Here is a 14,482-nt window from a genome sequence, read left to right as displayed (position 1 = left end):
AGTTTCATTGCCATTGTCAGAGTAGTTGTCATCAGCGATGGTGGTTTAAAGGACCACATTACCTTCAGTTGTGTCATTATCGTTAACTCCAGTTATCCCCTTCAAAACTTGAGGAATAATATCAACAATCATTTGGCTCATATCACCTGTCTTCATCTCAGCTACTCCACCACCAGTTTGGAATTGTATTTTATTACATGTAGCTTTCATTTTCTTTGCTTTTGTTTTCATGTCCTTCCAAATCACTTTAAGCTGCTTTTGTGATCATTGTGTAAGAGCTTACACATTGTATGTAGGTATATTTTTTCCCAAGCATCTTTTTTCCTTTTTTGCATGTTCATGTTTTGCTTTTTAGATTCAGTAGTGGTTGATACTTTTTCATTATTCCAGCAAACAGCTCTTTTTCAGTTTCTGGTGTGTTTTTTGAATGTTTCTTAACACTTACATTGTCCTTGGCCAACTCCATGTTGCTGTTAGCTCATATCTCAGGCTGCAAGTGCCACTTAAATTAACACATGCCACCAGTCGATGATGGATGGTGTTAGCTGTAGATTAAATTAACACAATATTATTGTCAAAATGTGATGCAGTAATGGCTGACAATAAATGTTTTCCAGACAGAAATGAAATGTATGTGCCAGCAGTATGCTGAAATGGCTTACTTTTTTAGAAAGCACTTTAGTTGAGCTCTCCAACAATTACTGAAAGAGTATATTACTGTGGAAGTAATTTACTGAAGTAGTCCAGACTAAAGAAATAAGAATTACTGCAAGAGTAATTTACACTAGTTTGGTGATTGCCATCCTTATCATCCTAACAATTCATGTGACCTCTCTGTTCAGCATTTTCTTTTTTGCGTTACATCTCCTTCCACCTTGTCCCCAACTGTTGATGCAAGGGGAACTCTTTACCTTTACAATATTTTATCCAGGAGGAAGCTATCATGAGCTGTAAACTTCATGTACTGGGGAAAGACAGTGTGGTAGTTTCTCATTAAATTCTCCATCACAGTACTCCAATTACTTACTCAGTGACAACTGCTAGTATCGCCATAGTTTCTGTACCAAATTCCTGCATTTCCATCAATTGTGAATTCTGGAGGGATTGCTGCCTTCCTCCAGCATGAAGGTTCTCTGTGCACCAACTGCAGAGAGCTGCTGCTGTCGCTCTGTGATTCTTATTGATTGTCTCCTGATCCTATTTTTTCTCCTTTTCCAATTATTTTTACCAAAATTTATATTATCTCACCCCCCATTCGGTACAAATTTTACCGTTAATGTTAAACTAACTTCCTTGGGAGCTAATTTTAAATGTAGCTCTGAACTGGATGACAATTTAATATTAATTCCCTTTCTTGTTTGCTCTGTGGTGTAGAGTACTTTGTGTGCCACTGCTATGTCCCTCTTTTCCTGTTCCAACCGCAAATGATTCATGGGGAGAACATTTGCTGATAAGCCTCCTTGTGAGCTCAAATCTCACTAATTTTTACCTTTGGTTTCCTTGTGAGATATATGTAATTTCATCGAAATGTCTTAAATCAGTGGAAAAATTTCGTGCACACACACAACAAAAATGCAGAAAAAGATTATTTGAAGAAAAATGAATTTTTAATATTCCAAGTTTTTAAATCAGATTAAAAAAGTGTAAAATAATCACATTCAGACTCGTAGCCCCAAATGGTTGTATGAAAATTTGTGATTGTGATTTTTTAAGAGCTACGAAAATACTTGTGAGATTCAAAACAAAAGATGTGGGACACATGCAATACATAAGTGATGCATGATGAAGTAGATGAACACCTACTTACTATTACCTGTTGCATGTGCCCCACATTTCTCATTTTAAATTGTGCCAGTTTTTTCATAGCTATTAAAAATTCTCAATCAGAAATTTTTGGAACTATTTTCACAAGGTTAGGAATCTGTAGGGGGCCAGGCAAAATTATTTTATACATTTTAATATTATTTAGAAATTTTATATTTAAAAATTCAGCTTTATTTAAACAATAATTTTGAAGTGTTCCTACTCCTTAACTCCCTCTTAATCCCTGCTTGTGGCTTGTGATAAGCAGAGCATGACATCCCAATAGAGCTCAGGTTGGCAGCTTTTGGTACAAATATGTTGTTGTTGTTGTGGTCTTCAGCCCTGAGACTGGTTTGATGCAGCTCTCCATGCTACTCTATCCTGTGCAAGCTTCTTCATCTCCCAGTACCTACTGCAACCCACATCCTTCTGAATCTGCTTAGTGTATTCATCTCTTGGTCTCCCTCTACGATTTTTACCCTCCACGCTGCCCTCCAATGCTAAATTTGTGATCCCTTGATGCCTCAAAACATGTCCTACCAACCGATCCCTTCTTCTAGTCAAGTTGTGCCACAAACTTCTCTTCTCCCCAATCCTATTCAATACCTCCTCATTAGTTACGTGATCTACCCACCTTATCTTCAGCATTCTTCTGTAGCACCACATTTCGAAAGCTTCTATTCTCTTCTTGTCCAAACTAGTTATCGTCCATGTTTCACTTCCATACATGGCTACACTGCATACAAATACTTTCAGAAACGACTTCCTCACACTTAAATCTATACTCGATGTTAACAAATTTCTCTTCTTCAGAAACGATTTCCTTGCCATTGCCAGTCTACATTTTATATCCTCTCTACTTCGACCATCATCAGTTATTTTACTCCCTAAATAGCAAAACTCCTTTACTACTTTAAGTGTCTCATTTCCTATCTAATTCCCTCAGCATCACCCGATATAATTTGACTACATTCCATTATCCTTGTTTTGCTTTTGTTGATGTTCATCTTATATCCTCCTTTCAAGACACTGTTCATTCCGTTCAACTGCTCTTCCAAGTCCTTTGCTGTCTCTGACAGAATTACAATGTCATCAGCGAACCTCAAAGTTTTTACTTCTTCTCCATGAATTTTAATACCTACTCTGAATTTTTCTTTTGTTTCCTTTACTGCTTGCTCAATATACAGATTGAATGACATCGGGGACAGGCTACAACCCTGTCTCACTCCTTTCCCAACCACTGCTTCCCTTTCATGCCCCTCGACTCTTATAACTGCCATCTGGTTTCTGTACAAATTGTAAATAGCCTTTCGCTCCCTGTATTTTACCCCTGCCACCTTTAGAATTTGAAAGAGAGTATTCCAGTTAACATTGTCAAAAGCTTTCTCTAAGTCTACAAATGCTAGAAACGTAGGTTTGCCTTTTCTTAATCTTTCTTCTAAGATAAGTCGTAAGGTTAGTATTGCCTCACGTGTTCCAACATTTTACAGAATCCAAACTTATCTTCCCCGAGGTCCGCTTCAACCAGTTTTTCCATTCGTCTGTAAAGAATTCGTGTTAGTATTTTGCAGCTGTGACTTATTAAACTGATAGTTCGGTAATTTTCACATCTGTCAACACCTGCTTTCTTTGGGATTGGAATTATTATATTCTTCTTGAAGTCTGAGGGTATTTCGCCTGTCTCATACATCTTGCTCACCAAATGGTAGAGTTTTGACATGACTGGCTCTCCCAAGGCCATCAGTAGTTCTAATGGAATGTTGTCTATTCCCGGGGCCTTGTTTCGACTCAGGTCTTTCAGTGCTCTGTCAAACTCTTCACACAGTATCTTATCTCCCATTTCATCTTCATCTACATCCTCTTCCATTTCCATAATATTGTCCTCAAGTACATCGCCCTTGTATAAACCCTCTAAATACTCCTTCCACCTTTCTGCCTTCCCTTCTTTGCTTAGAACTGTGTTGCCATCTGAGCTCTTGATATTCATACAAGTGGTTCTCTTCTCTCCAAAGGTCTCTTTAATTTTCCTGTAGACAGTATCTATCTTACCCCTAGTGAGACAATCCTCTACATCCTTACATTTGCCCTCTAGCCATCCCTGCTTAGCCATTTTGCACTTCCTGTCAATCTCATTTTTGAGACGTTTGTATTCCTTTTTGCCTGCTTCATTTACTGCATTTTTGTATTTTCTCCTTTCATCAATTAAATTCAATATTTCTTCTGTTACCCAAGGATTTCTATTAGCCCTCGTCTTTTTACCTACTTGATCGTCTGCTGCCTTCACTATTTCATCCCTCAGAGCTACCCATTCTTCTTCTACTGTATTTCTTTCCCCCATTCCTGTCAATTGTTCCCTTATGCTCTCCCTCAAACTCTCTACAACCTCTGGTTCTTTCAGTTTATCCAGGTCCCATCTCCTTAAATTCCCACCTTTTTGCAGTTTCTTCAGTTTCAATCTGCAGTTCATAACCAATAGATTGTGGTCAGAATCCACATCTGCCCCTGGAAATGTCTTACAATTTAAAATCTGGTTCCTAAATCTCTGTCTTACCATTATATAATCTATCTGAAACCTTCTAGTATCTCCAGGGTTCTTCCATGTATACAACCTTCTTTCATGATTCTTGAACCAAGTGTTAGCTATGATTAAGTTATGCTCTGTGCAAAATTCTACAAGGCGGCTTCCTCTTTCATTTCTTCCCCCCAATCCATATTCAACTACTATGTTTCCTTCTCTCCCTTTTCCTACTGACAAATTCCAGTCACCCATGACTATTAAAATTTCGTCTCCCTTCACTACCTGAATTATTTCTTTTATCTCGTCATACATTTCATCAATTTCTTCATCATCTGCAGAGCTAGCTGGCATATAAACTTGTACTACTGTAGTAGGCACGGGCTTTGTGTCTACCTTGGCCACAATAATGCGTTCACTATGCTGTTTGTAGTAGCTTACCCGCACGCCAATTTTTTTATTCATTATTAAACCTACTCCTGCATTACCCCTATTTGATTTTGTATTTATAACCCTGTAATCACCTGACCAAAAGTCTTGTTCCTCCTGTCACCGAACTTCACTAATTCCCACTATATCTAACTTTAACCTATCCATTTCCATTTTTAAATTTTCTAACCTACCTGCCCGATTAAGGGATCTGACATTCCACGCTCCGATCCATAGAACGCCAGTTTTCTTTCTCCTGATAACGACGTCCTCTTGAGTAGTCCCCGCCCGGAGTTCCGAATGGGGGACTATTTTACCTCCGGAATATTTTACCCAAGAGGATGCCATCATCATTTAATGATACAGTAAAGCTGCATGTCCTCGGCTGTAGTTTCCCCTTGCTTTCAGCTGTTTGCAGTACCAGCACAGCAAAGCCGTTTTGGTTAATGTTACAAGGCCAGATCAGTCAATCATCCAGACTGTTGCCCCTGCAACTACTGAAAAGGCTGCTGCCCCTCTTCAGGAACCACACGTTTGTCTGGCCTCTCAACAGATACCCCTCCGTTGTGGTTGCACCTACGGTACGGCCATCTGTATCGCTGAGGCACGTAAGCCTCCCCACCAACGGCAAGGTCCATGGTTCATGGGGGGTACAAATATACAAAAATTTAATCAAGGAGGAGAGTAAATAGAGGTTTGTCTTATATGATTATTTTGAAAAAATAAATTTAAAAAAGTAAATATAACAAAATAATTTTTACTGAAACATTCATAAATTATGTGAATGGATAAAATGTGAATAACAAATTTGTAAAGATGTTGGCACAGCATGGATATGAACTTATGATGTGAATTTAAGTTAATCAGAAATATCCATTGAGCTTGTATTTCTGTTTTTCTGTCTGCTGTGGCATAGTTTTCACTGTCAGACATCAAATGCTGCTTTCATACTGGAAACTTGCTTGTTTGGATTTGTGGAAAATCCATATTTGGGGATAGATCATTATTCATCAGTTAGAGGAATCACTAAGCAATGTACAGGCTCATATAAAATGTCAAAAACTGTTTAGTTTTGGGGCAAAGCCCTTCTTTAGAGACAGAAAGCATGTACAGACCCCACACATACAGCCTGGTATCATGTTCCTATGCTATCACCTGACTGCATCAAATAGTGATCTTGATTGGGGTGGGTGATTGGTAAGTGGAAAGGAAGTGGAAGAGTGAGTAATATAATGGGAGGAAGTTAACAACGATCACACTTCGGGTGGAACATACAGGTGCACACAGGACATTTAGGGGGATAGAGGGGGGAAGAGAGAGAAAAAGGATGAAGTTTACTGAGGAGCTCAGCATCTATAGGATGACAAATCAATAAAAAGCTAAGGAAACTTTCTAATGAGTGAACTATGTGGAATATAAAAGTAACAGTGTGTACGGGAGAATTAGGATGAAACAGAGCAAAACTGAAGGGGTAGGGAATTTAGAAGACAGGTTAGGACATAAACTAGTGGAGGCTGAAGCCTTTAGAAATGAATGATATGTTACAGAGAGAAATACTGTGAGCATATACTAATTTTATGGGGCGAGGGGGGGGGGGGGGGGGGAGGAGAGGAGGAACCTGTCTTTTTTATATCCGTCTATCATGCTCCCCCCTCCCCTTTTTCCCCTTGACTGCAAATTGTTCCTGCCCATTTTATCTTCTGATTCTGCATCAGCATCTTCCTACCTGTTACTCTTCTACTTTCCATTAGCTCATGCGTTGAAACTTAGTCCTTTCCATTTCGTTTTGCGTATCTGATTTCCCTATCTTTTTTCTATATGCTTCTCACTGTTGTCCTCCTAACTGTCCTCTGACCTACTTCTGCAAACTCCTGCTTTACAAGCGCCCCCCCCCCCTTACCCCCCCCCCCCCACCTTCACCAAAGTACAGTCTTCCCTTAATCTCCCCTGTCCTCTTTCTCGTACTCACCCGTGTCAAGCAAAAACATCGTGAGGCAACAGCTGCTGTGTGTGAGAGAGCAAGTTCCGTAACCCCAATGAAGGTTTTTATTTAAAAGATAACTATTTTTTCTTTTCTTCATCTTTCCTATTAGGCTTTTCACTGCTCACCTTAAAAACATTAGATTCTTTAGATGCACATGTGTAGAAAGATAATCTGTACATGTGAATAAATGGAATGAATGGTTAAATTTTTCATGCAATAGAAATTGACAAAAAGCTGCTTCAGATGTGGTGGTGGACTGGTAGGCACCTAAAATATCTGACAAACAAACTAACTTTTGGAACCTAACGTTGCTCAGTGTGGTAAAGAATACATGACTGAATAATTGGGTCTGCTTAAGTTCCTTCTCAACCTGTTTTTCTTCCCCTCTTTAGAGCCTCATCTTGGGGAATGTACCTGACTATGCTTGTGAGAAGCTTTATTTCTTTCAGTCTAGTTGTTTGATGTAATATATTTTGGGCATTTTTTTATGATTTGTGTAAGTGTGTGTGTTTTTGTGTGTGTGTGTGTGTGTGTGTGTGTGTGTGTGTGTGTTGTCTAATTCAGGAGAAGGCTTTTTGGCCAAAAGCTTACTTGTTTAGCTGTTTTTTTGTTATGTCTGCCTGCGATTCAACATCTCCACTATATGGTAAGTAGCAATCTATCCTATTCATTATATTGTCATTATTCCATCCTGAATTTTCTGTTGTTACATACATTCTTTGTTTGCATTAAAAGTATTTTTTTAAGAAATTTAACAGTATAATTTATTGGATTTTATTTATTCTATTGTATACATCTTGGAATCCTATAAAGTCTATTTTGTTAATCTTGAAATATGTAGTAATGAAATGAATAGCATGTGGCAGCTGTCCTGATGTTTTGCAGAATTCATTCTTCAGCCTTGTGATCAAAGAATTATGACTCACGTGAATTCTTTAGGTGACTAAGTGCTCTATTAATGAAAGTTGCATATGCATAAGCAAATATATGCTGATGTAGATTCTCACAAATTCTGACAAATGTATTTTCAGGTCATTTGGTGTATTACTCTGGGAGGTAATGTCCCTGGGTTACATGCCATACACGGGCTGTGCAAACCGGGAAGTCATGCAACTTGTAACTAGTGGAGGGCGTCTGGAGCCTCCTAGCAACTGTCCTGCTCCAGTTTATGGTATTATGACCCAGTGCTGGCATCCTAACCCAGATGAACGGCCCAACTTTGCCACAATACTTGAGAGGCTGGGCTATGTTGCACAGGTATTTGTGATGAGAAAATACTAGCAAATGTTTTGAATTTATACTTACAGCCTGATATTCATGAGAAAATATTAGATTAAAGACATTTTGTTTGGTGAAACCCCTTTTTGGTCATGAATCCACACGTATCAACTCAGCCCTCTCAGTTTTACTAAATCTTCAGTAGTATTAGTAACTCATAGATAATTATCTTGATTTATTTTCAGTTCTTGATAATTTAAAGTAGAATTATTCATAATATAAGAACAAGAAAATAAATTTTTTTCTCTGGTTATCAACTGCATAAGGTCAGATATGAATTATATCCCAACAAAACCTTCACAGTAGTTGTTATCCTTAAAATAGTTGATATTAAGAATGCAAATGTGAAAGGTGCAGAAGAAGGATAGTTATTTTACCTTTTACCAGGCTACTAGCTTAAGGACAAAGCTATTCACACTACACAATTCTTTGCTGTGGCTGGTGGGTTAACATTTGTAAGAGATACCATATAGTCTAAGCTGATGCTAACAAATGTTTAGTGAGCATCTAGAAATAAACAACAGCAGGTTGGGGTGGGTCATTTGGGTGTACGTACATTAGTTTGCAGTATCAGTAAAGTACCAACATAACATGACGGAGACATCAATCAAATGACTATCCTAAACCAACTAATTATCTCCTTGTTCCATACTGTAGTTACTGCAGGGTTTGTGAAGCAAACAGCTTTCAGCCTTATATTGTGTGTAAATTATGATATGATCTCCCACTGTCAGTAGATGCAAACATCCCATTTTGTGATACCATATTCACATAAAGGTTATTTATTAGTCATTCAGCCTTAGTACATGCAATAGACTCCAGCAGTACACTTATAAATTTTACAAAAATTTTTATGAAAAGGATAGAGTGTCACATGCCATAAAGATGACACACTGAGTTGCAGACAGGCACAGTGAAAAGACTGTTACATACTAAGCATTTGGCTGAAACCTTCTTCAGAAAAGTAAATAAAACAACACATACATTCACACAAGCAGGTAGACTTCACACACATGACCGCTACTTCAGGCGACTTTAGCTTAACTGCTTTTCCATAACTGCCACATTCCTACCTGGACTTTCCATTGTTTAATTTTACAAAAATACCTTTTACCATTGTTATGCTCATATTGGGCATTTCTAAAAATCCTTCTATTGAGTAAAATGGGTTAACTAACAAGAAACTGAGCAGATTTTTCCAAAATATTTAGACTGACACGCTTAGGATGTGTTTTGACAATTTCTTATCCGTTTTGATTGCCATGTACACATGGCTGCTATTAATTTTTTTTAATCTATTTTTTGATAAGAGCAGAGAATTACAGGTTCATGTAATTATCATGTCTTTGGTTTGTCACAGTAATTTTATGTGGTTTTGAAGATGTGTAATTAAAGGTACCAAAAATATATACGAGGGCTGTTTCGTAAATAATTGTCATAATTTTTTTATGGTCATAGTATCTCATGCTAGAATTAAATCTTAGGGTCCTGCCTGTGAGAAGCAGGGAAACTGAGATAGGTTCAGTATCACCTACTACAACAGTGAGCAGTATGTGGCTTTGAAATTCTGCTTTCATGTCAACATTTTATCTGAGGCCTATGCAATGTTACAGGAGGCCTGTGGAGAGTCTGTTCTTCCCTGCAGCGCAGCCCGTAGATGCTTTAAATTGTTTAAAGATGGGAGACAATCAATTTCAAAGGAAGACGGACCCAGCATGCCAATTACTGCTCTTACAGAAGAAAATATCAACACTGATATTATCGTTGTGAGAGGGGATTGATAAATAACCTTACAAACACTTTCTGAGATAGTGAAAATTTCATTGGGTGCCATCCAAAAATTAGTAACACAAAATTTACAAAAGTGAGTTGTTTTTGCACCTGGCTTGCAAGACTGCAGGTTCCCCAACAAAAGGACATCTGTTTGCATGTTTTCATGCAACTGAAGTTAATGTTGGAGGAAGATTCAAAGTGTCTACCAAAGGCAATCACTGCTGACGAAGCTTGGCTACATCATTTTGATCCAGAGAGCAAACAGCATAGCTTAGTGTGGAAAATATCCTTTACTGACAACCACCAAAAAAACAAAAGTAATTGCTCCTGCTGAGAAAGTAATGGACATCTTATTTTTTGATACTCTTGAAATGATTTATCAGTATGTTGTACCTTCACGCACATCAATAACTGGACTATACTACAGGGATGTCCTGAAAACATTGCAAGTCCTTATCAGGTACAAAAGATCAGATATCCCTGAAACAGGCTGGACACTGCAGCATGATAATGCATAGTCACATATTGCAAATGATGATACTGCAGAATTTGCAAAAATCAGTTTGAAGTGCATCCCTAACCATCCCTATGGTCCAGATTTAGCCCATCTGACTTTTTTGTTCCCTAACCTGAAGAAACACCTTTGTTGAAGCCATTTCTGATCATCAGAAGCAGTAGTGAAGGCTGCGGAGGCAATTCTGAAGCACGTCTTTGTAGATTGTCAAAAATACTGAGACAAGTGCATTGCAACCAGAGGATACTATTTTGAAAAGAATCATCAGGATTATAAGGATGAGTAAAGGTGTATTGTCAAAAAGTTATGGTCATTCTTTACTGAACGGCCATCATAAATGAATTACTGTTAGCAAAGCTTTATATTGTGTTCTACTATCTACCCTTGCCATTACACTGATTGCCTTCTTCCAAAACACAAGAATTTCATTTATTTGTTAATTTTTTTTCCTATTCCCCCAGAATATAAATCCATACCTCAGAATGTACTGAAAAAAGTAAACATGTTGTCTTTACATATTCAGAAGTGCTCTTCACTAAATTCCTCTTGACAACCTATCTTTTATGCATTAAAATGTGAGTTTAATGTTATTTTGCAGTGTAATGCCTAAAAATTTTACATTCATTTCAGTATAAAACTTCATTATAGACTCGAACTTCGTGCCAGACCAGAACTTGATTCTCAAGTCCTTCTTTCCTTTTCCAAGCAATTTTCTTATTGAATGAGCTGTCTTTTTCACCATAATGAAGCTGTATGGGGGGGGGGGGGGGGGGGAGGGGTCTTGGTTGTGATTGGATAGCTCATTTGATAAGAATGTTGTCTACCAAAGACAAGAGCTCAGTTGCAAGTTCTGATCTGCTACACGTCTTTGACCTGTCAGGAAGTTTTATATTGGGATGTTAGGTTCCTTGCATTTTTGCTGGTTGTGAATTAATTAGATTATACTCAATATTTTAACAAATGTCTTTGTGCTACAAGTATTCCTAAGTCCAAAAGACACAATTCTTATTCACAAAAGGGTCACGGAAGTTGATTCAAAATTACTGTCAAGGTGTCATGAATGTAGAGTTTAAATTCCTTCTTTATTATTCTCCCAGTGACAAACAGCACTAAGTATTGGTAATGCAGAGCAACATTTTTAAGTAGTGTGTTAAATGCTTTGTTCAACAATGCAAAGCTCCCAGAATTTTTGCTCAGCCATTGACAGCAATGTGATTCCAGCTTCATGGAGTTGTCTCGCTGTGTCATAAGACCCCATATGATTTATCCAACCAATAAATTCACTATCTCCCACACCAGCAAGAGTATTGACTGTCTTTTAGCATTTTTCTTAAAGTTAAATTCTGCATTTTGTATAATTTGCAAGCAAATACTATTAAACAACTGAAGAAGAAGGAGAAGGTCATCCTGTGCTTATGTATTTGTAGATTGTCAATACTTTAATGTCTATCATGACAACTTTAGCAATAAGTAAGATATACTTGTAAACTGCCTAAGAAGGTTTGCAGCTCCCATATGATTTGCATAGCTTGTGTTTATTGATTGAAAACTTGTTCCCACAATTCTTTTGACTACTGAAAATTGTTGTCATTGCTCACCATTTCATTAGTTTTCTAAACATGTGCTTCAGTTCTTGAATTCACAGATCAACTGGGATGTTCATCATCTTCAATCTCTTCCCAACATTTTGAGAACCATTTGTTCCTTTCAAAAACTCATGCACATAATACAGTATTATCACCAAACACCTCCTTTAGTGTATGAAAACATTGTGTTCGTGATTTCTTACTTTCATGAGGAACTTGAGGTTAACTCATTGCTTGATTTTTAAGTTTACCATGCTCATGGCGCTATTACCGAACAACATGCTCCTCAGCCAACGTTCAAAAGACAAGTAAAACAGACAGAAAGATGAAACTAATGGTGGGTCCTCTTTAAATTCAAGGGCAACTGTTTTCCAGCATCAACCTCCACCCATTAGGCTGCACGATAGGAAGTGAGCAGTCTCATTACTTAATTTCCATCCCTCATACATTAATTCAGACATTATGCAACCATCTCCACAGAATTTATTTTGCCTCTAGGCCTCCATTATGAATAACAACAAAAACATCCCAGTACTGTGGTTTGTGGAATAGATGTATAATGGAATAACAGGAGTGAAACTTGAATCAGTAACATCAGATTCACTTGTCCGACAGGTGCAGGATTTGTTTGATGTCTGATAATCATCATAGAAAAGTATGGAAGTAACCAGGAATGCATGTGCACTTTGGGTATGCAGTCTCACAGGTTCAGGTAGTAAGTAAGTCACGCATGTATAGGGCAGGTATTTTGTAGAGATGTCAGTTGCCTCCCATTTGAAGGCTCTACAGTCAACATTTTAGTGATATTTTCATCTTTGAAGATGTTAATGAATAAGCACCTATGTTACAAACCAGGATACAGGATGGCCTGTGGTACCTTCTGACGTAACCCAGCTGTGCGTGCTTGGCACCAGTTGAAACTGGCAGTGCATCATTGCAAGAACCCTCTTCATATAGAGGACACCTCAGGAGGCCCACTGCCTAGGAGCGGTACAAGCCTGAGCAGTATGGTTCCAACCATCGTGTGTGCAGTATGCCAAGGAACAGCCAAACAAGCTACAATGGGCAAGGTTCAGTGCGATTTCAAGCAGAGCAACATTTGTGATACACAGTTTAAGGCTGTTAATCTATTCCAACAGATTTATTTCATTAGAATTCCCACAGTATTACAATATTACACAAAAATTATATCCATCAATACAACAAGAAAAGATCTGCATTGCTGATGTGTTATTTTATGTAACAAAAGCATTGGGAAAAAGAAAAAACAATTTCAGATAGCTAATAAATTACAAAATTGTGGTTATGTTAAAAATGCTTGTGCAACAGACTTTATTGTTGTGATCTTCACTCTTAAAAATCATCTAATGTGAGCCTGCTCATCTCTGAATAACTACTGCAATACATCCTTTTGAACCTGCTTGCTGTATTCATGACTAAGTCCCCCCCTCCCATCACTGGTCACCCAAATTCCATTAATTACCAGTTACCCAGCTGACATTCCTTGTTGCCTCAAAATGTCTCCTACAAACCAATCCCTCTCTTTTAGTCAAGTTGTTTCACGAATTTCTTTCTTCCCCTGTTCGATTTAGTACCTCCCCATTTGTTATTCAGTCTACCCATCTAATCTGTAGCACCCATCTAAAACACCATATGTCCAGAACTTTAATTCTCTTCTTGCCTGAAATTGTTTATCATCCATATTTCACTTCTGTACAAGGATGCATTTGAGACAGATACCTTTGGACAAGACTTCTTAACACTTCAATTTATACAGATAGTGGTAGTGTCACATACACAAGGTAGAAAAGTACAGTGTATTGGCAGAGCTGTCATTTGTACTCAAGTGATTCATGTGAAAAAGTTTTCGATATGATTATGGCCACATTACAAGAATTAACAGACATTTAATGCGGGTTGGTAGTTGAAGCTAGACACATGGATATTCCATTTAGGAAATAGTTAGGGAATTCAATATTCCAAGAACCACAGTGTCAAGAATGTGCCAAGATTACAAAATTTTAGGCATTACCTCCTACCACAGACAAAACAGTGACTGACAACCTGCACTCAACAAAGGAGAGCAACAACATTTGTGTAGAATTGTCAGTACCTACAGACAAGAAACACTGCATGAAGTAATTGAGGAAATCAATGTGGGGAGTGTGATAAATGTATCCATTAGGCTAGTGCAGCAAAATTTGATGTTAATTGGCTGTCAGCAGACAACCTACGTGAGTCCCTTGTGCAGCAGCATTCTGGGCTTGTGACCCTATAGGTTGGACCCTAGACAAATGGAAAACTGTGGTCTGGTCAGATGAGTCTCGATTTTGGTTGGTCAGAGCTGATGGTCTGAAGTTTGAGTGTGGCACAGACCACACAAATCTATGGATCCAAGTTGTCAACAAGGCACTGTGGCTCCATAATGGCGTGGGCTGTGTCTATGTGGAATGAACTGGGTCCTCTGGTCAAACTGAACTGATTATTGATTGGAAATGGTTATTTCGGTTACTTGGTGACCATATGCAACCATTTATGGACTTCACATTCCCAAACAACGATGGAATTTTTATGGATGACAATTGTCGTGTCACCAGGCC

The 14,482-nt window shown here is 38.1% G+C and overlaps 1 protein-coding gene across 3 annotated transcripts in view; it reads left to right on the top strand.

The window, feature by feature from the left end:
* The window catches only part of LOC124607668 (leukocyte tyrosine kinase receptor), a 915,076-nt gene that overhangs the window by 765,702 nt on the left and 134,892 nt on the right, over positions 1 to 14,482 (top strand). For all 3 annotated transcript variants that reach the window (XM_047139925.1, XM_047139923.1, XM_047139924.1), the window contains one exon: positions 7,763 to 7,988. In XM_047139925.1, the coding sequence (XP_046995881.1) occupies positions 7,763 to 7,988 (226 nt within the window). The remainder of the gene's footprint in view (positions 1 to 7,762; positions 7,989 to 14,482) is intronic.

Source organism: Schistocerca americana, chromosome 1 (genome assembly GCF_021461395.2).
Source record: "Schistocerca americana isolate TAMUIC-IGC-003095 chromosome 1, iqSchAmer2.1, whole genome shotgun sequence".
NCBI lineage: Eukaryota > Metazoa > Arthropoda > Insecta > Orthoptera > Acrididae > Schistocerca > Schistocerca americana.
This window is presented reverse-complemented; position numbering and strand designations above follow the sequence as displayed.